Source organism: Daucus carota, chromosome 7, assembly GCF_001625215.2.
Source record: "Daucus carota subsp. sativus chromosome 7, DH1 v3.0, whole genome shotgun sequence".
Taxonomy (NCBI): Eukaryota; Viridiplantae; Streptophyta; class Magnoliopsida; order Apiales; family Apiaceae; genus Daucus; species Daucus carota.
Genome location: NC_030387.2, coordinates 23,019,972 through 23,047,333, shown reverse-complemented (window position 1 = coordinate 23,047,333; position 27,362 = coordinate 23,019,972). Strand labels below are relative to the sequence as shown.

Sequence of the window (27,362 nt, the reverse complement as noted above, 5' to 3'; positions counted from 1 at the left end):
ATACACTAGATTAGCCATAACAGCTGATTTTTAGTTTGTAATTTTAAGTAACAAGAAATTGAAAAATTGTAAAAGAAAATAAATTAGGTGGGCGGGAGCCATGTCCAACAAGCAATACGTGTAAGAGCCAATGAGGTGATGCCACAATGCGTGAAGAAAAAAAATAGTGAAAATGGGGTAAAAGTAAAAGTAGTGCAGTAAAAACAAGGGAGGCTGGCCTGGGCTGCTACGAACAAGTCTCCCCTTGAGTTGACACAGACTGGAGCGCAGTGAGACCTAGCGCGCTCACACAAGTGGATTGGGCGTGAAGAAGAATGGTATCGACTCTCCGTTACGCGTTTGGCAACGTCTTGTGTTTCTTCATTCTCCTTCTCATCGGCGTTCTCGCTTTCTCCATTCGTCTTTTCTCGGTAATTCTAATTCTTCATCCGATACTTATATTATTCAATTTTCCTTTTAATTTTTTTGATCCGATCCGTTCATTTCATGTTTCCTGCAGGTGATTAAATACGAGAGTGTTATTCATGAGTTCGATCCTTATTTCAATTACAGAGTCACTCAGGTTTACATACTCAACTCAACCGCATTTGCACTCTCTTAATTGCACATGATCCAAACTGACTACACTCACATAATACTATAAATACCGCATTTATACCAATTTTGCTCTGCATAATTGATGATTTTATTTTTTTCAGTTCAAGTACAAAGGACTTCATGTCTATGCTTTAGACTTATTTCCTTTTAGTATATATATTAGATTGAGTGTTATTCTAATGAGAACTCTTAAAATGAGAACTAAATGAGAACCACGTCGAAACATAGCACAGATGGTATGCAAATTGATCGTTGGGAGATTAAATAAAAATTCAGTGAAGTCGGATTTTAAAAAAAGTTTACCGATTGATAGGAAAAATAAAATTAAAAACAGAAGGGATTAGGTGGGATTGTGTGTGTGAGGGTGTATTGTATTTGTGTGTGATGTCCTGACAGGGCGTTAGTTAGATTGAATATACGACTGAGATTAGTTCTCATATCTCACATAGGCATGAGGTTCTCATTTGAGCAGCTGCCATATTAGATTTACTTTTGAAAATAAGTGAGGAAAAAGCTGAAAGTAAGTACCTCATTATCCGGACTCGGCTAAAAATGTCAAACATGGATACGTGTCCGCAGGGATGGATCTAGAAATTGGCAGTTGTGGGGGCAAAAAAGTTTAAACCTAATAACTGGTGAGATTTTATATCAGTTTAAACATGATATAGGAAAAAATCGAGGTACAAAAGCAAGCAAAATGAAATTTTTTTTTGAAGAAAAAACACGCTCTTATGTGTCAAGGGCAAAAACTAACATTTCCATAATAATAGAAGGTATATCATATATATACAAAATTCAGCGGGGGCAAGTACCCCCACTACCCCCATGGTGGATCCGTCCCTGCGTGTGCGAGTGTCGGACTCGGCAATATTCTGATAATTTTACATGTATTTGGCTTAAAATACGTGTCGGAGTGTCCATACCCATGTCCGAGGGCCGAGTGTCCAACACGGGTACTTGAGGCAAAATGAAGAGTCGGGATAACATAGCTCAAATGTACTTATGTATTATGGGCTAAAACTAGCTTTGAACTCAAATAATATAAGTGCAGGCAAACACCTCATCCAACTTAAAGCTGAACTATGCAAATTTAAGCATTGCCAAACATCTTCTTAGACAGCCTTGAAAACCCCACGGTTACAAGTGATGTTGGAAATAGGATTCCTTTTATCGCATTGTGTTATCAATTGTCTAATTTTTTCCAATCAAAAATCAAATAACAAAAAGCCTGATTTTCATAATTATTAGTTTCGTTTATACTGACACTGCTGTTTGAAATATTGTCTCAACAACTCTATAACTAGGTTTTAGGATTTAGTTGCAATTTTATAGATGCCACATTTCTTAAACTAAAGGACGAGTTGATTTTGCCCAGAATATGACAACTGGCCAAAAAAGCTGAGAAACCTTTTTTCAACTGAGAATTTGTATTTAAATGCATGTTCTGCTTATGTTTACAATAATGTTTTGATCTCAGTTCCTTACAAAGAATGGAATATATGACTTCTGGAACTGGTTTGATGATCGGACCTGGTAACTGTCACTATCAGTTTTTTGGGAAAAAAAATTCATATTTTAAATTATTCTCTCCTGGTTATACCATCACTGAGTGACAATGTACCTATTTTTTTGTCTTAAGGTATCCTCTTGGTCGTGTGATTGGTGGAACTGTTTACCCTGGATTAACATTAACAGCAGGAACTTTATGGTGGTGCGTATTTGTGATCAGTTTCTGGTTTGCTAATATCTATGTGCTTAATACGAGCCAATAATAGTTGGTGTCCTGTAACTGCTCTGAAGCTAATGATTTTAAGTCTATGGCGTCCAGGATATTAAATTCTTTGAATATTCCATTATCTGTTGAGACTGTTTGTGTTTTCACTGCTCCCGTATTCTCTGCTTTTGCTGCCTGGGCAACCTACTTTCTGACAAAGGTTTGTTTTCTACTAGATATACATGTTTCTGGATTGTACCAACATCCATTTGCTAGGTTGTTAACTTGTTGAACTGGGATCCCCAATTTATGTTCATGACCTTTATCCAGGAGGTCAAGGGCACAGGTGCAGGACTTGCTGCGGCAGCTCTATTGGCCATGGTAAATCTCCCTCTAAAAGAAGAATGTTTTCTAATCTACATGTCTGTTTTCGGAGAATTCTGTTCAAATGTTTAAGGAAAACTATATGATACGTGATTGCATGCCAGTGCCACATAGCATTCTGCTTTTCTATCAATACTTTTTGAAGTGATTAAAAAAGAGGTAAGAGATAATTGACATTGGTCTTGTACTGGTGACTAGGCACCAATTTCATAGGCAAAACCCATACTACTGTATATTGCTTTTACATCGTGAATTGATGAAGTGGAACGCGGACAGCAATTCGGGATGGCATCTAGGAAGCTCTCAATCACACTTATAGTTTCTGCCTAATACTATCTACAATATCTAATCTTCTATATGTGTATGTATATATCAATTGTACTTAAACTATTTCCCTTGGGTTTGGTTGAGTTTTTCAAATTGTTCCTATCCGTATGTAATCAAAAGCACCCTTTAAAAGCTGATAGTATTGTTGTACGGTTAGTTTTAATGTTCTAAAATCTTTTTACATGCTCTATGGTAGTAGTACCAAATATCATCATTTATACAGATTTATCTGTATAATGTTATTTTATGCAGGTTCCATCCTATATATCTCGATCTGTTGCTGGAAGCTATGACAATGAAGCTGTAGCTATATTTGCTCTTATCTTTACTTTCTATCTTTATGTGAAGGTTAGATTTATGTACATATGTGCTTATTAAAATACATTATAATTTGATTGTTCCTATATTTTCCCTGCCAAAGGTTATTTAAGAGTTGGACCTTGGGTTTGTACTATGACTCTTTCATGATAACTTTACCTTCATGTTTTGCAGACCTTGAATACGGGATCACTTTTCTATGCAACTTTAAATGCAATAGCTTACTTTTACATGGTGAGCTTGTTCTTCTAATCTTCTAGGTGCTGCTTAAACCTGTGCCTGTATTTGTGTTTTGGCATTGACTTTATCTTTGGACTTGTAATTTACATCAATTACCACTTCGTACTTCCAGGTCTGTTCTTGGGGAGGATACACCTTCATTATTAACCTGATTCCAATGCATGCGCTTCTGTGCATCGTCACCGGTCGATATTCTTCTCGGCTATACATAGCATATTGTCCACTTGTAAGTTGTATTTTATGAAGATTGAAATGCATCTAAAGTGTATTTATACATTAAATATTGCTAGTAGTGGAGAGTATTTCCTCTGACTTAAAAATTACTCCCTCCTTTCTGTTTGTATTGTCCTCATTTCCTTTTTTTTTGGTCCCAAAAGAACAGGCCACATTAAGTTAATTTAGTAAATTTCATGTTCGATTTTTATTATTATTTTTTTTATTTTGAAAAATAATACACATTCTTGGGAACATGTAACTTATTTATTATGATTGAATAAAAGTTGGATTTTGATTGATGGACAGGAAAAACAGAACGGGGGGATTATTATATTAGATGACATGGAGACATGGAGTGAACTAAGGAAATTTAGGATGATTAAACATGAGAGTAACGTGTTTGCATAAAAATGAGTGACTTTAAAGAAGAGACAAGAGGACGTAAATTTGCAGATCTGTATTATTTGCAAGATTATGCACTGATTAAGATTAAGTGACTGCTTTTTTCCATTTCTGTGGGACTATGTATGTGTAAATCTGTATGGAATAGTAGCTCGTTATATGCAGGATGTACCATCCATTGTCCTTCCATGTACAGATAGCTTTTATTGGTTTTGTTGCCATCACTTGTTTGCAGTCTTTTCTAATTTTTTTTTTTTAAATTATGCTTCACATTGATAACATTTGTGCTGCTAAATAATTGTGTAGCTTTTACTTTGTAGTCTTGAGTCATTATTCCCATCACTACATGACCTGTTGTGCTTTTTATTTTATTTTATGCGAATGTAGCCTTTTTATTCGTAAAGATCAAAATTGTTGAAGATGGTTAAATATTTTTATTAGACGCCCTTAAGTTCCGATTTATGCTTAGTTTACTAATCAATTGTACCTCATTCTACCCTATATTGTTCTCTTATGCACAGGTTGTTTTAGGAACATTGCTAGCTGCATTAGTTCCTGTTGTTGGTTTCAATGCTGTCTTGACGTCAGAGCATTTTGCTTCATTTTTGGTAAGAGTTTAATTGCTCAATTATTTACACTAATTATCATGAATAAACCATGTTACCTTAAATCACATAAAAGTGTACATACGGCTAAATAAAATAATTCTGAAGTAGATCTGTGACACATAGATTTTATGTTGTTTTGCAGAACATAATATTTTGTAAATATTTTCTTAAAAACTTCGTTTACAAGATTAAGAAAAAAATTGTGCTATTCGAAATAAGCAAGTATATGATCTACAGAAAAGATTTCTCTAATTTAGCAGAATATTTTTCTAATAAATGTATATTTAGTTGTCCAACAGAACAAAAAGCTTTTGTTTACAGCAACAAATAAATATGATATTTTGATTAAACATACATCTTAAGCTAATATTGGTTCTAACTTCCAAGTTCTAATTATAACCAAATTTTGATTTGGTCTTGACCCTACAAGTGTATACAATTTTTGTATATTTTAGTACAAATGAAAGAAATTTGAAGGAAAACCTGCGAACTGCTTAGTGGGTATAAAAATGATCAGCTTTGATATGGATAACTTTGAATTATGTTACTCCGACTCTTCTGTTTAGGTATCTGTACCCGTTGACACTCGGACACGACACTTATTCCGTGTTGGATCCTTTGACTGAAATGTGGACACTTTGACCAAGTTCAAGACCAGATATAAGTTGAATATAAAATGAAAACAAAAAAAATGAGCAAAAAGAAAGAAGCAAAAATAAAAAGTAAGCACAGAAAATCCCTAATTTGCAAAATTCTTTATAAAATTGTGTCTAATCTCTGATTTTGATTGTCACTTTATATTAAGGTATCTACACAACATGCTTGTTAATTAATGTATTATGTTGTGTCCCCGTACCCGTGTCCAAAAATAGGCCGTGTCCCCGTGTCCCAAAATTTCAGATTTTTCGAGTCCCACACCCGGATATGTATCGTGTCCAGAACTTTGTACCGAGTTTGAGTAACATAGGACATCAAAGGCTGTCTATAATCTGTGCAACAGGTCACTATATTAAAATTTAAGATTATGTATCTGATTTGTAATTTGTTTGTTATCTTATAAGTTGATGCATTGTGGATTTTTTGGCTTTTGTATTACCTTCTAGGTCACATCTAAAATTATCGGTTAGTGATTGCAAAGTTAATTAATAAATTGTTTGATTTTAATAATTGTGCAAGAATATTAAAATATAGTGTCCTAATCTCGAGAAGAAGCTTTTGCTGATGTTTGTTTTTATTGGAAATATGCTGTTTATTCTATAATGTTTTTTTTTGTTTGGCTGTTCAGTTGTTTCACTTTGTGACGTTAGTGTCAATCTTACATGTGATTTATTGTATCTTTAATGTAAAACAATAACTACGTATCTTCCTAAATATTTCTCATATGCAGGTTTTCATTATTATTCATGTGGTGGCGCTAGCATATTATATCAAAGGAATCCTCTCTCCAAAGATGTTCAAAGTTGCAGTTACTTTTGTTGTATCAGTTGGGCTGTAAGTTTCTTTTGCCTCCCAAAGTGTAAATTTCCGACTTTGTTGCAATAATAAGAGATGATAAATAACAAATGATTGCAAAGTAAAAGATGTATTAATTACAGTAATACTTATTCATAAAGTTTACTTGATTCTCTAGGGTCACATAAAGTTATAAACCAAATTTTGATGTTGCGCCACTGTCAGTTGGGTGCAAGTTACGGATGGTTCCTTTTTCCTGTAATTATAGATATATATGGCACTATGCAATCAACCTTTAACTGACTTATCTATCTTTTGTAATTTTCCAGGGTTGTTTGTTGTGCTGTGGTAGCTGTCCTTGTTGCCCTGGTAGCATCCAGTCCCACGAAAGGATGGAGTGGACGTAGTTTAAGCTTGCTTGATCCGTAAGCTTCATATTCTATACTCCGTCTATTAAATTTTCTGTAATGCCCATGTGATGAGTTATGAAACTCATATAGTGGCTTCCCCCAACACCTGAAGGTTTTAGGAGACTTGGTTATCTGAAATTGTATTATACCCAGTTATAATTTTCCCGAATTAGTAGTATAATAGTTTCTGGTAACTATATGAAGTGCCTGCAGAGCCAGGAAGCAGGGACACTTGGGTCACTTGCTGTGTATCCCTGTCTTGGAATCTCGAAATTCTTCCACCATCCTAATCTTGAGTTATTTAAAAATACTATGTAGTAAAATTTGTGTTAACTAATTACTTACACATAATTAAGTGTTGATGTCTATTAGCAAATACATATGTATTGATGCTAATATTCATTTTTGCATTAATAATAAGATTTTAATTGTATTTTTGTGTTTTAGATGAATAAATCATGTATTTATTTAATTTGCATACATTTTTGTTTTGTTTTGTTTATAGGTCTTTGTATGTGTAACATCAAATGTATATATGATAAATTGTATTTATATATTTCCTGACCCTGGCACCCGAAGGCCGAATCCCCATATTATTATATTTTTTTAATTTATGTATCCTGAACTACGTGCCTGCACCCATATCCTCAATTCTCAGCTGTACAGACTACAGACACTGATAGATATGTCATGATCTGGTCAAAGTTGCATATTGTTTATTTAAAAAAGTCAGAGATGGGAATGGCGCACACTATATTCCTGACTTTTTATTATCGACTTATGGTCGGATAATCAAAGTGTCTCGTGAAAGTTTCACTGCCTATTAGATTGGGCTTCACACTCCTCTCTGTGTCTTGGGTATGAGCATATGTTAACTGCTTAGCTGCTTGCAGTTCTACATGTTTTTCTGATATTGGAGTCAAGATTTACTTTATGAATCGGTTCTCTAAATTAGTTTTGCTCGATTATATGTAATTTTAGAAATTCAATACTCGTTTTTGCTTAAGTTCCAGGCTTGTTTTACTTCTATATGGACCATAATGTATTTGCTTTTAGTTTTTCCAGAACTATATATGCTGACATTCCTCCCCTACAATTTTCAATCTTTTGAATTGTGTAGAACTTATGCAAGCAAATACATACCGATCATTGCCAGTGTTAGTGAACATCAGCCACCTACTTGGCCTTCTTACTTTATGGACATTAATGTCTTAGCATTCTTGGTTCCAGCTGGCATTGTCGTAAGTTCTCAATAATTGATTAATATTACTTGAGGATGTCAATGTATCATATTCCATTAGGAAATTTTGTTGTATAATTGTCATTTTATTTTTCATACTGGTTTCAATACTTTTCAGGCATGCTTTTTGCCACTCTCTGATGCAAGCTCCTTTGTGATCCTCTATATTGTGACATCAGTGTACTTCTCAGGTGTTATGGTAATAAGCACAGAATAGCGACATCGACATGTATATTCTTTTCAACTTGTTATTAAATTCAACTCTTTGTTTGTCACCATTACAGGTGCGATTAATGCTTGTACTTGCTCCAGCAGCATGTATAATGTCTGGCATAGCTCTTTCTGAAGCTTTCGGTGTTTTTACACGTTCAATTATACTTCAGCTTCCTGGTGTATCAGAGAGTCAACAGATTAGTGTAAGTTGAGTAAATTATTTTGTGCATAAATTTAGTGATTCAATTTGAGCAAATTGCCCAGTTAGCTAGTAGAGTGACATTTCCTATATGCCATGGACAATTAAGGCAGGAGATGCCGGTTCTGAACCATCTGCTGATGTCATCGAAAATGTTCTAAAAACCGATAAAGATGATGAGCCAGTAAAGGAACGGCCTTCAAGGAAGAACAAAAGGAAGGAGAAGGAGAATATGGAAAGACCTTCCAAGCCTTCTATCAAGTCAAGAACTGAGAAGAGGCTTTTGGTTTTACCTCTGGAGACATCTATAATTGCTCTTTTTTTACTGGTGTTGCTGGGTGCTTTCTATGTTGTATGTATTCCGCTTCCTCTAATATCTGGAATATTTACTTTCTCTTGGCATCACGCACTCAAATGTATCTGTACCCAGAAACTAATGATTTACTCTTGATATTTGGCAAGTTTCATAATATACACCTGAAATTTTTAGGTACTTGATACGAAATTTTCCAAATCATATAAGATGTGCAAGAATCTGTAATACCAACGCAAGAGAACTAATTGTCACAGGTGTTTCAGTTCTATAAAGTATAAAGTACTATAAGCAACACGTTTAGCTAACAGCCTAACATTGGCCAATAAAATAAGAGAACAATTTTTTGGTGAGACTTTTTTTGTTGTTGTTGTTTGGATTTTACATGGTTTTCTAAGTATAAGGGGAGGGGGAGGGGAAGGGGAGGGAGAGGTTTTGAACACAATTTTTGTACACTCAATTGCTGCTTGGGTGAAAGTTATCCTTGTTGTTTGTATTCACGTACTCCAATATTTTCCAGGGTCTTACCTCCCATTTCATTTTTGTGTTGATTAGAAGTGCTTATTCCAAACCTGATCCAGTCCTATATATTGTTTTCAAGGAATATGTTGATCCTGTTCATATAGGTGTGTAAGACCTGGTTTTAAGTTATACACACCAACCTTTGCCCCTCTTGTTGCAGTACTTGCTGCTCAACTCTAACAGTCGTACCTAAGATTTGATTCCGAATTCAATTTAATTTACATGGGTTACGCTAATATATTTGTTCTCGATTCTAATCCATACTATGGCTGCTGGTCTTGTCAGGTATCTAATCTTCTTTGATATTTTCAATCTAATTTATGCCGCTCCTGCAGATTCACTGTGTCTGGGCAGCAGCAGAAGCGTATTCAGCCCCTTCTATTGTGCTAACATCTCATACACAGGATGGTCTTCACGTTTTTGATGATTTTAGGGAAGCTTATGCATGGCTAAGCCACAACACGGACGTGGATGATAAAGTGAGCTGCATTTCATATATCACGTAGATGCTATCTTTTGGCCATTACTGCTTCACGTTTGCTTATTTTACTGAGCAAATATTTTGTAAAGATCTTTTAACATGGTAGTTGTTGTTTATTCTAACTGTTCTAAATCTTTAAACTCTATTAACTGTACCTCTTTATTGAGTACTTTCAAAATAGAGCTTGTAGGGTATCTTAACAGAGAACCATGAACCACTTGACTTATTTCATTCTTTCAGGTTGCATCTTGGTGGGATTATGGTTATCAAACTACTGCTATGGCTAATCGAACTGTTATTGTTGATAACAACACCTGGAACAACACGCATATTGCGACAGTTGGGACTGCCATGTCATCTCCTGAAAAGGCAGCTTGGGAAATATTTAACTCTTTGGATGTAAAATATGTTCTTGTTGTCTTTGGAGGTTGGTCCCTAAGCTTTTGTTCATTGATATTTGAGAAAAAATCAATTAAGATAAGATATATATAGGAGTATAGCTATAATTATACATGACCTTATGTGGCAGGTCTTGTTGGCTATCCTAGTGACGATATAAATAAATTCCTGTGGATGGTTCGTATAGGAGGAGGTGTGTTTCCTCACATCAAGGAACCTGACTATCTGGTAAGGAAAGATTGTGCTGCATGTACTTTGTTCCGTGTAGCATATATGGTCCTGTTTTGGGGGGGGGGGGTCAATAACCTTGCGTCGACAGTGACAGGTTATGTACATGGAATTAGAAATTTAGAATGGCTGCCCAACCGTACACCTACCGAAATGGGAGGCCCATGATTGACAACTACAAAACACTAGTGTAATATTTATTTCATGTCCAAGGTCAAGGTTTGATATTTATATTAGTATTTTAATATCAATATTTAGTATTAGATGTACTTGTGGAAATTCAGTGTCTGCTAGAGTCTGATTTTACATAAAGACACGAAACAAAGTCTTTAATATTCTTGAAAGTTGATTCTGTAAATTGCGATAGAAAGCAATAATTATTCTCTCCTGAAGACAGATTTGCTCATAGTTTATTTGTTCAATATCATACATGCACAACCAAAGTTTTGTCTTGTTACATGTTGACTTGATTTTGAGAATATTTATCCTAGTAAAATAAAATATTGTGCACTATATATCAAAGGTTACCGGAGAAATAGAAGAATAAAGATGTCAGACCTTTATTTCATAGCAGAACATCTTATAGCTTCATATTATAATTTTAGAAACATCACGTAACTAATCTCACATTTTTGTTTTTTAAAGAGAGATGGCCAGTATCGAATCGACTCCGAGGCAACTCCCACCATGTTAAATTGTCTCATGTACAAATTATCCTATTATAGGTATGCAGATTTCATTCTAATAAAGGCAATATTTGTAATTTGAGGTTTTGCTTCTCCTGATTATTCACAATTTCACATTTCCAATTAAGAACTCACCCCCCTTCTCACCTTTCCTTAGGTTTGTGGAGACAGATGGTGGTAAAGCGTTTGACAGAGTAAGGCGGACTGAAATTGGGAAGAAGTATATTAAACTAACTCATTTCGAGGAGGTAAGGACTTTATTAAGTTTATGATAATAATGTAGTCGACAAATTGCTTGGATCATTTTTTTGGTACTACATAACATAATGCTTTAGTTTGTGTATTTAATTTGGAAGCCTCGGAAATTTTATAGATTTAAGAAATGCAAGTTTATTCATTTTGGATTTCAAAAAATACATTAAAATATTGAGGTGTTTAATCAGGATTTTAAGTTATCAAAACTCTGGTGGTATTTTAAATTATCATTAACAATATAGTGGTATTCAATTGAGATTATTTAAAATCCATTAAAATTTCATGGTATTAAAAACTAATGGATTTATTTGGACTTCATAAAATTATGGATTCTGAAGCTTTATTACTAATTTTTTATTTTCTTAGAAATCTTTCCAAAACCAATGAGATTTTGAAGGATTTGTGCTTAAATCCTAAAGATTATATGGATTTTACCTCAACTCCGGTAGACTTTGCCTAAAATTAAAATCAACTACAATATTTTAAGATCCATAGATCATTTTTTATCCGTTAAAAGCTATTTTCTAAAATTGAATACATCTCCCCAAGTACGGCTCCATTAGTTTTATTGGTACCTTGAATGAAATGTTTGCGAGTCTGGGTACCCTGAACATAAGTTTGCAAACGTGGGCACCTGAAATAGCCTCGGTTTGAATATAATGTAATGCAAGTAGGACTCTGGCGTACATAGTCGGCACAACTCTAATTTTAAGTACGTCATTTGCGATGGCATACATGGTGTACAATGTACAATGCAAGTCTGTAGGAAGGTAGCTGGGGAAAAGTAAAAGACATGTAAGTCATTGATTATGGCATACACAGTTGGCACAACTTTAACTTTAATTGCGTCATTTACAATGGCAAATAATAGGCTGGCAAGTAAAGACTGTTTTTATTTTCTTTAAAAATGGCCTACCAAGTAGGAAGAGTATCAGGGTCAAGGTTGGCACGCACAGTTAGATTAAGTTTATATCCCATTTTATTCAAAATTGCGGGATAAGGTTGAAAATTTAAATTGGGTATCAAAATTAGTCCAATATTTTGTAAAATTATGTTCAGTGTATCCACCTCTACAAACATCTCATTTAAGGTGGCCATAAAACTAAAGGAGCTCCCTGAGGAGATATGTTACTGACTTTCTGTGAAACCATAACAAAGCAAGTTTAAGGGTGTTCAGGTTTTAAACAGGAGTTCTTACTTGGCTTACTGCCTAATTAATGAACTCGGGAGACCCAAGTGAGCTGATAAGAACTAAGAGGCACTTAATGAACATCTCAGTTTATATGCTATCCTAGATTTTCTAATCGTATTTACTTGGGAATAAGTGTCCCACTTTTTGAAATTTGCGTGTCTAAATACAGTTACGGTCGTGGTTTCCAACTAATACAGGTATTCACAACTCATCACTGGATGGTACGTATATACAAACTGAAGCCTCCGAGAAACAGGATTCGGTCCAAGACAAAGAAATCTAAATCGGTACAATTTGCATGAATGAAGATCTTTTTTTCGTTGTTCTACTATGATTTAGTCCTCTACTAACATGTGCATTTTCTTATTGATCTTCTTGACATGCAGAAATCTAGCTCATCAGCAAACAGAGATAGAAGTGTAAAAAGGAAGAAAAATCCCTGGCATTAACTACGAACTTCGTATTATTTATGTTGGGTATTTTACATGTAACAGATATAGATTTGTACGCACCGAGCCAGAGGGATAGTTCATCAGTGTTCTTGCTAGCAAAACTGATCATTCCAAGTTCTTAATACTACTCCGATGCTGTTTTCACCTGAGATGTAACTGCTGATACATATTTTAATCAGTAAAATTAAACAATTTTGACCTGGTATTGAAACACTTTTTTGTTCAGATAGTTAACAAGATACACACTTTGTGAGCAATTTACAGAATCCTCAGCATATTTAATTCCTGACGCATGAAATTTTAAGCTTCTTAAAGTTTGTTAAAGCTTAATATATATAGATTATATGCGGGCAATGAATCATAGGGCTGGTTTTTTTTTTTTTTTTTTTTTTTTCTATTGACGACTCGATACATAAATATTATGGATAAGATACACACTGAAACAAACGTCTTATTTTTCTAGCCAATTCTATTTGAAATCCATATCTGGAATACATTCTTTGATGATGATTCTTGAGAGCATCTCAAAACCATCACTCTCTTTTTAAAGACGGATCTTAAGAATGGCTTTAGAGCAAAGTTGGTTCTCGAATGTGATGGCGATGGAGTCATTTTCTGAAGCTACAATGTCAGTAAACTGTTAGTATGATCCTTCCACATGATTTTGCATCTGTAAAATGCGATTCAAGTTGAAATAGCATGCAGATGTTATAGTTATAGCTAGTATTACATCGAATGCTATTTGATCCCTTTGCAAATGTACTAGCAGATTTCAAAAGATTTTCCTGCGGTTTATGTAGGCTAGTGTATTATAAGATTCGGGTTTTTCTTAATATAAAGTATAAACCAGTAACATACATACACAAGGCGAGGTCCGTATCTGTGGTAAATCTGTTTTAATAGGAAATGTTACAGCATATGTACAAAAGCTAGTTACAATTCAACAGCTTAAAATATCAGGTATAGGTCCACTCTCACTATAGCTAGTTACAGGAAAACCCCCGAAAATCTCAAAATGTTGCACCCCTTTATAGGCATCTCAATCGCATGAAAATTCCTCGGAACTAAGCCTTGTTTTATTTTTTACTAGCCTAGATGCTCGAAGAAATATATCTCAGGTTATTATCTCGGTTTGAACTGAAACACTCTGTTGTACCAGATGGAATGAAGAGTCATGTGAAAGAGATCATACTTTGTCGGTTTAGCATGCCATATAAAATGCCTCTGCACCTTCCGAACTGCAAGCTGCATTTCTAGGTACTTCTCTTGAGAGATGGATAGAAGTATATTTTTCAAGTTCGGAATGTCTTTCTCTGCTAGAATTATCGCAAATGCATCCCAATTCAAAACCTCAAAAAATGGCGGCACAAAGTTGTCAGATATAATCACAGGTACGCACTCGTAAAAGAAGGCTTCAACAATCCTAGGGCTGGCGACCTCATACCCTTTAGGGCAAAGGCAGTACTTGCTGCTCTTCATATGCTGAATGTAATTCATTTTACTTGCAACACCAGGAGGCATTGGACCGAATATCTTCATGTCGGGATCTTTATCCTTCCAATGCTTGAGCAATATAGGACGCAAATATCCATGCATGTTACCAGCATAGAAGGCAAGTACATGTCTTTGAGAAGGTGGCTTTCCTCCGAGGTCTCTTTGAGGATTTCTTGCAGATCGCACATATGTTTCTGGCAGGGAAACATCTCTTCCGATTTTGAAGCCCTCAGTTACATCTGTATTGCAGAGAGCTTTAATGCAGTGTTCCATATGATGCCTTGTCTCATACGGAGCCTGTAAAAAATGCAAGGTATGTATCAATGCATTTAATAGCAGACTTTCCTATCTATCAATGCATTTAATAGGCAGAGAAGGCATTTGAATATTACACTTATATTTTAAAACTTGGCACATTATTATTTTCAAATGATATTTCATCACTTTAGCATCCATTTATTTGAATACATAATTGCTCAAAGTATGTGGCTGATTGAAGAGAATCATCGATCAAAGAAGCATATGATTGGAAGCCTCGTGTACCATCTGATTGAAGAGAACCACTTTCAAAAGAGACTAAATAGGGGAGTAAAATCTGTAGGGCTCAATGAAATAACTGGATATTGATTGGAAGCCTCGTGTACCATCTGGGGAACCATGTTGCTGTTGATGAAAGATGCTGAGACTAATTTAAGTTTTAAAGCCAACAACAGTGGCACTTAGGATGTCTTAATCAAAGAAGCTCCCCTTGCTCTCGAAACTAACTAGAATAGACTAAGCAATTGTAAGGTGATTGAGAAGTTATAACTTGACTGACTATGCAACTGTGATATAAAATATCTCAATAGCTTCTTCATGCTTCTGGCTCTTATATCTGTGCGCCCTTATCATTTATGCTTGTATTAGTGTATAATATACCTCTAAATTTGTGGAGAAGTTCCATTAATGTTCCTAATCCCAGCATTTGACAAGTAAGATGTAGTTTAAACACAAAACTTTTATGTATGTCTGGGACTCTGGGTATCTCAACAGGCATTCAGCACAATCAAGGAACTGAGGCAGATTCATGAAATCATGACAGATAGGAAGCATACCCAATCATGGCAAGCAACAAGGAAGTGATCTGCGCCACCAGTCCTGTTCCAAAAGGGATATTTTGCTGCAAGCTTCTCAGCGTAATTCTTCAAATACCCACGCAGACCTGTTCGATTGTGAGAGTTTGGTACATATAGCATGCTCCCTAATATGCGAGAACTGAAGGGCATATAAAACAAGTGTGCTTTTCGGGGATCCTTCACAGAAAATTGTCCATTTCCCTCCATCAGTTTCATAAACCATCCCTCAGATGCATACAAGCCCTTGAGAACGGGTTGATGGAAGATAGGCTTTTCCCCATCCTTGTATACATAAACTTTCAATACGCGTTCCATGATTTCATAGCTCCTGCCAACAAAATAATATTAAGTCGAAAAACTTTTCACAGAAGTACTCTCCCTAGTTACTTTTCATTATCACTTATATTACTTTAGCAACTTGGATTTTATTCTCTTCTGAAGGTACACAATAACAATAAGATACAGTCTATGAGGAAGATTATTACATGAAGCAAATTTTTGAAGTTCCACGTTGCAGCACTGGAAAACTAAAGTTGTAGTGGGCAAGTATTAGAGGATTTTAGTGAGTTTAGCATCATATAACTATAAAAGTGACACGCGCACTCGATTTATAGTTCAGATATATAAATCAAATAACTTTTACCCCCCACACTAATTTTGTCCATAATTAGAATATCTAACCATAATATATAAAACCAATAGTTACCATAAAATTGACATAATTTATTATATTTACTGAATATGGACAATAACTTTGGGGGACACAAAATAAGACACTGAGGACGAATAAGTGCAACAAGGGGGAGTGAACATATTAAGATGACTGGAATTGTCCATTTCTAGAAAGTACCTTCAAGTGAAAATGGTATTGTTATCCTCCAATTTGAAGGAGTGCATAATAACCCATTAGGCCATTACATCTATTTTTTGACATGACTATCTATCTAAGCAATGTACTCCTATAAGTAGAGGTCGCCTTCAACAGAAAATTGAAAACTGCAGACTTTTACAATATCCTCTACATATAAAATTGAGTATTATCCTATGAATTCAATTCTTCTGTACAAACGAATGCTAACCTTTTAAACGTGGAAACATTACGAAAGAGAGGAGAAAACAGTTCTGCATTGTTTCTCACAATTGGAGCATTTTGAATTTGTGACTTTGCAGCTAAAATTTCGCGGTCACGTTCTGAGGACCATCTTGGCCTCTACAAACAATCCAAAGAAGAAAAATTAAATCTTACAACTGCATTCAGAGAATGAATGATTCCAATATTTAAAGAAAAGTCCTTTTTACCATTGCACGACGATGCCTGAGCAATAAACGATTCATCTCATATAGTGATGTTATTGACTTTGGCGGCGTCAAACACCTCATTTTCTTCTTAACAGGATTACTCATGTTTGCCGAAACATTGACCAAATTATGACTTGGAAGAAGTATAAGGTCTCCATCAGTTGGGAATTCCTCCATTTCTCGGTCAAGCAAGGAAATATTTGGAGTTGAATGGTCAACGATGCTTACAGTTGTGGAATCAGTTGGAAATGTGATGTTGATCAAAGAAGTCCCTTCCCTTAATTGAACAAGAGGAGATGGAAGAGCACTCGCAATATCTAAAGCAAGACTTTCATTTATATGTGGAACATCTTTCTCAAAAACTGAAGTAATCGGTTCCGCAATCTGTTTCAGTGAAAGGCTGGCCTTCGTCTCCAATGTGTAGACATCATCTTGAAGACGAGCATTCTCCACCTGAATTCCTTCCATATCGAAATCCGTCTCCAAGGGAACTTTGATATCTGAATTATCACTGCTTTTAGATCCCTTGTCCAGGCGTAGAGTAGTAGCTGCAGATTCGGAGTCATTGCTGACGGATGAAGCATTAACGATGTTGAGTTGCCCCTGCAGTGGGAGCATGCCATGTTGCAACAGAGAGAGCACAGAATTCGTATATGGAAGCATGAGGGACTGACAAAATAAATGAGTTACAGCTACTAAAACCACCACAAAAACCCATCTCCTTGTCCCACTGAGAAATACTAATTTAATTCGAGACAAGAAATTCATATCAACGATATACGATCAGGCTATATCAACGACTCAATTCGAAGTTATCAAAGTAAAAAGGAGCAACACATCTGAAACAAATTCATCAAATCCAAATCTGGGTATTGTATAGTCTGTAATTCAGACCAAAATAGGATCAAGAATGCGCAAGTTGGGATCATAGAAAAATGCAAACAATTTGAAGAATTAAGTGGGCGGACAAGTATACATACATACATACAAGTTGTAAGTAATAGCAGCTGAAGCAGCAAACCCTAGCAAGTGAAGTGAGTGTGCAGAGATTTGAGGGTTTTAGCTTTCTTGACACTTTGACTTAGTATGACTTACTACTGTATCTCCACTTGGTATTACTCTAGTGCTGCCGACGACTCATAAATGCCCATGAGATTCAGACCAATATTTTACTTAAAATTCATTTTCTTGTAATAACAATTTCAAATAACTGATTTGGTGGTGAATTATTTAACCCAGTTTTTGTTTTTTTGCCATTATTGGTAGGCTAGGTAGAGTTGGCGTTTAGCACGTATACGTTGTTGGGGACACAAGACAAGTTTAAAGTTTTCACTGTCAGCAGTTCTTGCTACTTCTTCTTTACGGTTGCTTTCTTTACGGTGTTTGACATGTATTTTAATTTTTTTTAAAAATATAATTTTTTTTAATTTTTTAATAAATTTTAGTCTTTCTGTCGATCAATTTTTAAATAAGTGATTAGTTTGATATCATTACATCTCTCTAATTAATTGAACCATGAACGATTACAGTTATCTTCACATAAACTTACATTTCACTATTCACTCTTGTAATATTCTTTCAACAACTGTAATAACCGACTTGACAAAAGAATTTCTCAGCTCTCCTCTACAACAACTATACAAGTTGCACGCTTCTTCAGCTCTGCATTTTTCTAACATATGGATCATAATCAGATGTCGGAATTTCCCGCAGCCTCTCACGTCGATTTGAGTTGAAATATTCTGTTGTACCAGACTGAGTGAAGGATCATATGAAACAAGTCATACTTCACTGGTTGCTTGTGCCATAGGAAGTGTTGTTGTACCATCTTCACTCTCTGCTGCATCGCCAGATACTTTTCCTCCGATATCGAGAGGAGTATGTTTCTCAAATTAGGAATGTCTTTCTCCAAAACAAACACGGAGAAAGTTTCCCACTTCAAAACCTCCAAGAATGGGGGAACATAGTTATCTGATATGATAACTGGTACACACTCGTAGAATATGGACTCAATTAGTCGGGGAGTATGGACTTCATATCCCCTCGCGCATATGCAATACTTGCTGTTCTTCATGAGTTTTCTGTATCTACCTTTACCTTCAATACTACGATTCATAGGTCCCGAAATTATCATGTCAGGTTCTCTATTGTTCCAGTACTGTAGAAGGATTGGGCGGAGGTAGCCATGCATGCTACCAGCAAAGAAGGCTAAAATAGGTCTTTCTAGAGGAGGATTACCTCCAATATCTCTTTGAGGATCTCGTGTTGTACGAATGTAAGTGACTGGTAGAGAGACATCCTTCCCGATTTTGAAGCCACTGCCTAGATTAGAATTGCAAAGAGCTCTAATACAATTTCCCATATGATTTCTTGTCAACTTTGGGGCCTGTGAATTTCAGAAATAATGTGCATAAGAATAATGAAGAAGCATAAAAAACAATGCTTAGTAATGTTTCTAAAGCAATATCATCTATCGGGTTTAGCATCATTATCAATTTTATTGACATACATTCGGACAAGTATTTTACTTTACAAAGACCTTAAATGGGGTTTCTTTAGTGGAACTAAGAGAGTATATAATTTCTGCATTTTAACCTTGCTATATGACTAAGGTATCTAGATGCCTCAAGAACCTTTTCCTGTATCTTTCAGTAAAGAGCTGTATCATCATTCATCACATCAGATTTCTATGCCTATGAATATGAGATTTCTTTAGAAGTGGTTTTTATTAACCAAACATTTTATAAAAATAACATATAGATGCAAGGACTTCAGTAGAATCAATAAGATTTTAAAATTATATGCACCCAAGCAAAGCTTTCTGCACTAATACAAACAAATAAAATAGAGGATTTACAATATTCAATGTTTTAATTCCAGTAATTGAGACAACAAAGTTATGAGAAACATACCCAATCATGACAAGCGACTAAGAAATGATCAGCTCCATTTGTTCTGTTCCAGAAACGATACTTTTTTGCAATTAAGTTAATATAGTTCATTAAGAATATATTCCCTGTTTGACTGCTTTGATTTTGCTCAAGAATAGATATCCTAAGCATTTTTGAACTGAAAGGTAGATAAAAGAGGTGAGCTTTTCTGGGATCCCTCACAACGAATGGTTTGCTTTTCTTCATCAGACTCATGAACCATCCTTCAGAAGCATATATTCCCCTCATTTTTGGATCATGAAATATTGGTTTGTCCCCTTCGTTATATACATAAACCTTTAGTGTTTGTTCCATCAAGTCGTAGCTCCTGTAATCATAATCACATGGAGGATTTAGTTACAATTCACAGGCCATAGCTCCAACAATGTATTTAACAGAGATACCTATCATTTCAATGTCTGAAGACATGGACTGCAAAATTAACAAACGCACAATTGCACATTAAAGTAGTGTCTGAATCCTAAAGTTTGAATATATTTTAGTTACATAATAAGTCCAAGTGTGGTATATATATAGATACAAAACAATAATACCTGCAAGTGTACCGTATAAAGATACTAGAAATTATAAAGCCGCTCAACTTTAAAACTAAAATCAAATGTGTGTGCAGATGCTCAACTCTTCTATGCATACCATCTTCAGACTGACATCTGTAATTCTATACATATAAATTGTATTTGAATGTTCGACTGTAGAATATCCAAGAGATCCTCCTATACAATACATTTACTCGTTTTCCTGCATAAAAAAATTAAATTTATAGGCCAGTCTTTTCCGAAGTGTACTTATGGTTGAAACATATATTAGTGCTCCTTCAGAAAGTTGACAGAAATACCAGCACCACATTGTAAACCCCAATCACACTTAAAAGGTTAAAGACTTCTACCTTTTGAACATGGAAACATTCTGGAAAACAGAAGACTGAAGGTCAGGAAGGTTTCTCTTCTCTGGAGCATTTTTAATCTGTAACCTTGCATATTGAAGTTCTCGATCCCGTGGAGATGACCAATGCACCCTCTACATGCAAAGTGGAAAAATAGTTTCACAAATCCTTCAGTATATCAGTTTTAAAATAACACAAAAAATTGATTGTAATCCTTACATTTGAACTAGTAGCAGCACTAGAAAGCTGTAGCCAAGATGCAGTCATATTTTCTATTGGTATTGCCTTGTTCAAATGGTTCCTTCCTGAAGTGTGCAAAGCTACCATCGCTTTATTTCTCAAAGTAACAGACTTTAAGCTCTTATGTTGAGTCCCAAGACTATGGTTGCTGAGGTCCCATTCTGCTGAAAGTGGGCTTGAATTGTGGTGGTCATCATCTTGCGGAAAAGTAAAATCTGATTTCAATATGTTGTCAGTATTCAATGACATCTCATTTCCATTAGTAGAACTGTTGTCTGCATTTCTGACATGCCTCATTGTTGAGCTCTTGTCACGCCTCTCAGATTTCATCATAATTTCTCCTGCTCGAGACAAATGAGGCATAGCTTCATCATCAGATGTGTCCAAGTGAATTGCTTCACTCTTATACATTGTGTCCTCATCCAAATTAGGGACAATCCGAGTACTTCCCACCCCCTCATTAACTGCCGGTGAGCTACTTAATTCTATAGCACGCGAAAAGTTACTTTCTTTCGACACAACTAAGATGTTATTTCTGTAAGGAAAATTAATAACCTGGAATACAACTACTAGAGCTACTATGATGACAGGAATCAGAAGCAACTTGTGGATCTTAACTTGACATAGCTTTGTCATATTCTATTATGATCTCGAAGAAATTCAAAGGAATAGCAGCAGTAATGTAGCAGCAGGCTTGTGAATTGAGAAAAAGTTATTGATAAGTTCAGTTGAAATTGTTCATGTAAGATAAAAAATAAAACAATTAAATCAACACGAACAAGAACCAGACAGAAGAACAGAACTTAGAAGAAAGTAAAGCATCACTTGACAAACACAAACTGCTGAAGAGGTTCAGACACAGTACAGTACTAATAACTAATAAGAGGCAACGGAAAAGTGAAGACTAAGAAAACAATCAAAATCAAGCATTATGAAAGTTGAGAGCATCCACTAACACTGGTCTGATGATGAGTGATGAGATTCAAGACTACCACTTCGCTATAGTGTATACTGGTAGATACAGAGTAGCCGACATTGACTTTTTCTTTTTTCTTTGCTACCATAACTACAACGTAAATTTCACTTAAAAGGCGTTTTTTTCAGTCCCTCACATTGTGCACCTTTTTAATTATTGTTTATTTAAAATTTTATTAAGACTAGCTTTCTATTAGCCAAGCACGTGCACGGGTTTTCTAAATTTTTTTTTTTAATATTTCTTATATCTCTTTGTTCATCTTTTTAAATTAAGATTATTTGTATTATAAAAAAAATTAATTTGATATTTAATTTTTCCATCATCTAATCAAAAAAGTCGAATGAAACCTGACGAAAAACCAGTGAACATTTTGCTGAGAAACGAAGATTCTTGTTTGTTTTTCTTAAAATTGTCAATCCGCTCTCGCTCGCCGCTAGTAACGGAGTGTCGGTTGATTTCTTTCCTTTAGCTAGTCAGATGTTCTAGTTTATACTTTAAGCTAGTAACAGAGTCTCGGTTGATTTCCCTTCCTTGAGCTACTAAGATGTGTGTGTTCATATTTTTTAAGTCATATTATGTTCAAGTCTGTATGTGCTTATATTATCGCTATTATGATATTTGTTAAAATATAGATATAAAAAATATCACAATTTTATTATATATACATAGTTTTATTAAATCATGATAATTAAATATTCTAAAAAGCAGTCGATTAATCGATAATCGAATGGATTTTTAATCCGATTTGACAAAATTCGGTTAAAACGATGATTAGTTGGTCAAAAATTGAATAAATCAGGTAAAATATTAAAATTTAAAACTTCCATTAGTCAGTTCATCAAGAACCTGAATTGCATATTGTCGAGGAATTGCTTCTCCAAACGTCTTAAAACTCAAATGATAATTCATTTTCTGTGCGGCCAACTCCTCCCTCCACGTGAAAATTTTCCTTTAACACTTCCTTCCTTGCTCTCAAATATTTTATATCTAATTTGATTGTTCATTTTTATCTATAGTGTTTTCGAACATTATATTTGGATTAAGGTCTCTTGGATATAGACATTAATGTCTACTCTCTCCGTCCCTCTCAAATGTATACATATGGATTGGACACGGAGACTAAGAAAAGTATATAAAGTAATGTAAAGTAATGAGAAAGAGAAAGAAAAATGGGTAAAGTGGTGGGATCCATCAATATGTAATTGATAGATTTGGGAAAGTAGTTGAAAGTAGTGAGTGAGTGGATTTTTTATATTATAAAAGTTTATTATTTTGGGAAAGTTTTGAAATGTATAAAATTGAATGTGACATCCAAAAAAGGAAAGTGTATAGAATTAAATGGGACGGAGAGTAATAAATAGGCTAGTTTTAAAAGTCCGTAATAACCTTTATATATATATATATATCGAATTTTCTATGGTGTGCCAAGGGCACTCAATAGTCACTAACTCTCATGAGAATTTTAACTTTTGATTGGTGGATGGATAATAAATGTAAATGGCCCCCCCCCTGCATTCACATCAATTCCACCAATCAAAACAAGCCATTTTCATGAAAGTTGGTGCTTATTGTGTGCCATTGGGCACACATTAGAAAGACCGTATATATATATATATATATATATATATATATATATATATATATATATATATGTATATATATTAATATATGTATAGTGGGCAAGGGTAGTTTAGTTTTCGAATTAAATTACTCGCAGTTGCTCTATTAGATAGATAATAATATATAATAGATAATAGATTAATAGATGGTAGAAACATAAATTGGATTTCATATTTTATTTTAAATATCAATTATATAATAATTTATTTGAATTTGACTTATATTAATTCGACAGTAATTTTAACTATTACTTTCTTTGTTTTCACAATGTTTACTTCTTTGACACACATTTTCAAGTGCATTGACATAATGATAACAATCGATGTTTTCAAATCTTTTTCATTAACTAAAATATAATTTTAATATCTTTGTTTAGAAAAAAATTTAAAACTAATTATTATATATATGCGATCAATATTCAGAATTGTTTGTTGAAAAATAATATTTTTTTGAAAACATAAAATATACATCATATCGTATGATATTATCTGTAAGATTATTCACAAAAATTACATAAAAAATTATGTTAAATGTAATACATTAATTATTCATATAATAATAATAATAATAATAATAATAATAATAATATAATAATAATAATATGACATGATATTTATGTATTTGTAAATTAGTGCGGTATCTTTAACTAGTTATCCGTTAAGAGAAAGAAATGAAGGCGGAGTAGCCGATTAATCCAGAAAATGTTACTGAAAACACTCTTCCCCTTCGTCTTCCCCTTCACGTCGCCGAATCCTCAACGTCCGGCGACCGAAATTCGATTCGCCCGGTGGAACAACGCCAACGCGGAGAAATACAATGCGCCGAAACGAAGTCAGAAAGAAATCGAAGACGAGCTCCGGATGACCAGACGCTTCGAATCCGCCGAAAACATAATCGACGACGGCGAAAACGACAAGCAAAACACGAAATCAATCGGCACTCCCTCCGTACCTTCACGCCCCTCGATTCCCGGCCGACAATCAAAATACTCGAAAAAAGTTCACCCCGCTTTCAAAGCATTTCCTAAATTCCAGAAAATTCCACAAGGAGCTTCAGCTTCAGCTTCAGCTGCTGCTGTTTCGGGTATCAAAATTGGGGAGAATGGAGTTTCTTATTTGGTTCCGGATGCTCCGTTTGAGTATCGGTATAGTTATACCGAAACTCCCAAGGATGTTAAGCCTTTGAAGCTCCGTGAAGCTGCAATTCCGCCTTTTGGACCCGATACTATGCCTAGACCGTGGACGGGTAGAAAGCCGTTGCCGCCTAGTAAAAAGAGTTTCGAGTTTGATTCTTTTAAGTTGCCGCCGCCACATAAAAAAGGCGTTAAGCCTGTACAGTCTCCTGGTCCTTTTTTGGCTGGCTCGGGTCCGAAGTATGTTCATTCTAGGGAAGATATTTTAGGGGAGCCCTTGACTCAGGAGGAGATTACTGACCTTGTTAATTCTTGTTATAAATCTTCCCGCCAGCTTAATTTGGGTATTCTTTGTTTTTTTTATTCTCTTAATTGTGTCTTCTTTTGTGTTTGTAGTGTTTCTAGAGTTTATTGTTTGTGTTTTAGGGAGAGACGGTTTTACGCATAACATGTTGGAAAATATTCATGCTCATTGGAAGCGGCGAAGGGTGTGCAAGATCAAGTGTAAAGGTGTGTGTACCGTGGACATGGATAATGTCCGTAAACAATTGGAGGTTGGTATCATTAACTTTGATACACTTGTCATTTCAATTTGTGTTGTCTTTATATGTTGAAAGATTTCATAGTAGTATGTGGCAAGAGAATGTAAACTGCAATGTAGGAGACACAGTCTAAAGCCTCGTAAAAATGATAAGGCTGTGCCAATTTATATTTGGAATACAAAACGTATGTATGCAGATTCAGTTACTGAATGAAAGACTAGGTAAATGACATCTACACCACGAAATGCTGACTTATATCATTTAAGTTTAAAATTTCTCACTCATAAAGTAAATTTAAAAACTTGCCAAGAATTCATTCAACAAGTTCAGAATGGAGTGGAAGACTGGAAGGACATTCTAAGTTTTTAATGTAACCAAACATGCTTTCATTATATATTACAAATTTATTGCCTCACCTTGGTTTTACTAGAAGCTTGGATGTTTTGCTAGGAGAAAACAGGAGGACAGATTATATATGCTAGAGGGGGGGTTCTGTTCCTTTTCCGAGGTAGAAATTACAATTACAAGACTCGTCCTAGATATCCTCTTATGTTGTGGAAACCAATAACCCCTGTTTACCCGAGGTTGGTCAAGCGAGCTCCAGAGGGTCTAACACTAGAAGAAGCCAGTGAATTGCGCAAAAAGGGACGTGAACTTATACCTATACGCAAACTTGGTATATTACTTCTATTCTCAAAAGGTCAAGTTCATGAAGTTGGCATTGCAACTTTCTCACACTATGTATGCATTTCGTAGGAAAAAATGGTGTCTACTGTGACCTTGCGAAGAATGTCAGGGAAGCATTTGAAGCCTGTGAATTGGTCCGAATTGATTGTCAAGGGTTGAATCCCAGTGACTATCGGAAGATAGGGGCCAAACTCAAGGTATGACTCTGTGTTTTTATATTTATACCTTACATCATACTAAAGGTTCTTATGTGTCATTATGACTTGCTCAATCATTGTAGGATCTCGTTCCATGTGTATTAATCTCATTTGAACATGAACACATACTAATGTGGAGAGGAAGGGATTGGAAGTCTCAGTTTTCCGAAGAAGAGAAATTTGGGAAGTCTGAAATTGAAAGTACGTCCATTACATCGCATCCAGAAGGTCAAGTTAATACGAATTTACATTGTTCAATTGAGATTGCAGGCAGCAACAATGTTGACATTAGTCCCTCTCCCTTTGTTGGTGAAGTTGTTGACCCTGACGAAAGCAAAAAATTGAGAGTGAATATGGATGAGGATCTATTATCTGGAATCAGTGATGATATTCCATCATGTTCTGGCTCCACTGCTGACGGTGCAGAAACTTTGACAAAAACCTCTGGAACAATAGCTATTTGTGGTGGGCCAGAAGAAATACCATCAGATGCTAACAATGTGGCTCCCCAAACTTGTAATGAGGTGCAAGATGTTTGTGAAAATCGTGGTCTTTGCAAGACAGATGATATGAAGATGCATTGGATGGAAGGAGTGATTATGCTTCGAAATAAGGCTATTGAGGGTGGTAGTGCAGTTCTTTTAGAGAAATCTTGTTTGGATGCTGATATTGTTTATGAGAGAGCTGTTACTCTTGCCAAATCTGCTCCCAAGGGGCCTGCTTTTGAAAAGCGACCCAGGAAGGCGTCTGTCAAAAAAGATGATGCAAGCAAAGTTGGGGGAGAGGTAGAAGCTTATGCTAGTAGGGCTGGAGCAGTAGAAGCAGTAGATGCAGCAGAAATTATGGTTATTCCGGAGAAAGGTAGAAGTGTGAACAAAAGTTTAACAAATCAACGGAAGAAGAGTTCAAGAGAAGATTTCTCAAATATTGTTCCCCGTGGAAGCCTGAGGGTTGATGAACTTGCTAAATTGCTAGCTTAGCTATATTGTATGGAAATAATCTGCGTTTCTTACGACATATATAAATCTGTTCTTGATTTCTCATTCTTAATCTTTTTCTCATATGATGATCCATGTTTGGTATGGCACTTCACTTTAGGGCCAAGTCCAACTATTGTGATCTAAATGCATGATTATATGTACATACTGTTTGTCAAATAATATGTTTTCCCATATGCAATTTCAAACTTGTAAAAGAAATCCTCATTTGAGTTTGGATTAAGTCAAAAAAAGTGTTTATTGTTTATATATGAGAAGTTAATTATAAGTGAAAACTAACTTTTAATTTATGTGTTTGGACAATTTTTATGGTATTTTACAACTTATTAGGTAAAAAAATATTAATATAGTAAGAATATAATATAAATTATCTTTTAAAG

At 35.0% G+C, this 27,362-nt stretch overlaps 4 protein-coding genes across 4 annotated transcripts; 2 read left to right on the top strand and 2 right to left on the bottom strand.

The window, feature by feature from the left end:
* Positions 1-201: 201 nt before the first annotated feature.
* LOC108195922 (dolichyl-diphosphooligosaccharide--protein glycosyltransferase subunit STT3A) lies at positions 202-13,073 on the top strand. Its single transcript, XM_017362939.2, has 23 exons — positions 202-410; positions 500-562; positions 2,075-2,130; positions 2,237-2,308; positions 2,426-2,531; positions 2,642-2,692; positions 3,275-3,370; positions 3,515-3,574; positions 3,693-3,806; positions 4,720-4,806; positions 6,194-6,297; positions 6,588-6,683; positions 7,789-7,909; positions 8,027-8,107; positions 8,193-8,324; positions 8,430-8,672; positions 9,491-9,634; positions 9,877-10,063; positions 10,166-10,263; positions 10,909-10,988; positions 11,107-11,197; positions 12,594-12,683; positions 12,783-13,073. Exons 1-23 carry the CDS (start codon positions 315-317, stop codon positions 12,843-12,845), a joined length of 2,331 nt encoding a protein of 776 aa, XP_017218428.1. The 5' UTR covers positions 202-314; the 3' UTR covers positions 12,846-13,073.
* A 656-nt stretch (positions 13,074-13,729) lies between these two features.
* LOC108195923 (probable glycosyltransferase At5g03795) lies at positions 13,730-17,959 on the bottom strand. The gene is made up of 4 exons (XM_017362940.2): positions 16,757-17,959; positions 16,537-16,667; positions 15,437-15,785; positions 13,730-14,639 (listed from the first exon to the last, which is right to left on the bottom strand). The coding sequence occupies exons 1-4, from the start codon at positions 17,522-17,524 to the stop codon at positions 13,971-13,973; spliced, it is 1,917 nt and encodes a 638-aa protein (XP_017218429.2). The 5' UTR covers positions 17,525-17,959; the 3' UTR covers positions 13,730-13,970.
* A 284-nt stretch (positions 17,960-18,243) lies between these two features.
* On the bottom strand, positions 18,244-21,900 carry LOC108193533 (probable glycosyltransferase At5g03795). The gene is made up of 4 exons (XM_017360235.2): positions 20,810-21,900; positions 20,594-20,724; positions 19,669-20,014; positions 18,244-19,142 (listed from the first exon to the last, which is right to left on the bottom strand). Exons 1-4 carry the CDS (start codon positions 21,464-21,466, stop codon positions 18,474-18,476), a joined length of 1,803 nt encoding a protein of 600 aa, XP_017215724.1. The 5' UTR covers positions 21,467-21,900; the 3' UTR covers positions 18,244-18,473.
* Positions 21,901-24,050: 2,150 nt separating this feature from the next.
* LOC108196667 (CRS2-associated factor 1, chloroplastic) lies at positions 24,051-27,027 on the top strand. The gene is made up of 5 exons (XM_017364065.2): positions 24,051-24,902; positions 24,985-25,112; positions 25,551-25,776; positions 25,857-25,984; positions 26,068-27,027. The coding sequence occupies exons 1-5, from the start codon at positions 24,128-24,130 to the stop codon at positions 26,962-26,964; spliced, it is 2,154 nt and encodes a 717-aa protein (XP_017219554.1). The 5' UTR covers positions 24,051-24,127; the 3' UTR covers positions 26,965-27,027.
* Positions 27,028-27,362: the final 335 nt, after the last annotated feature.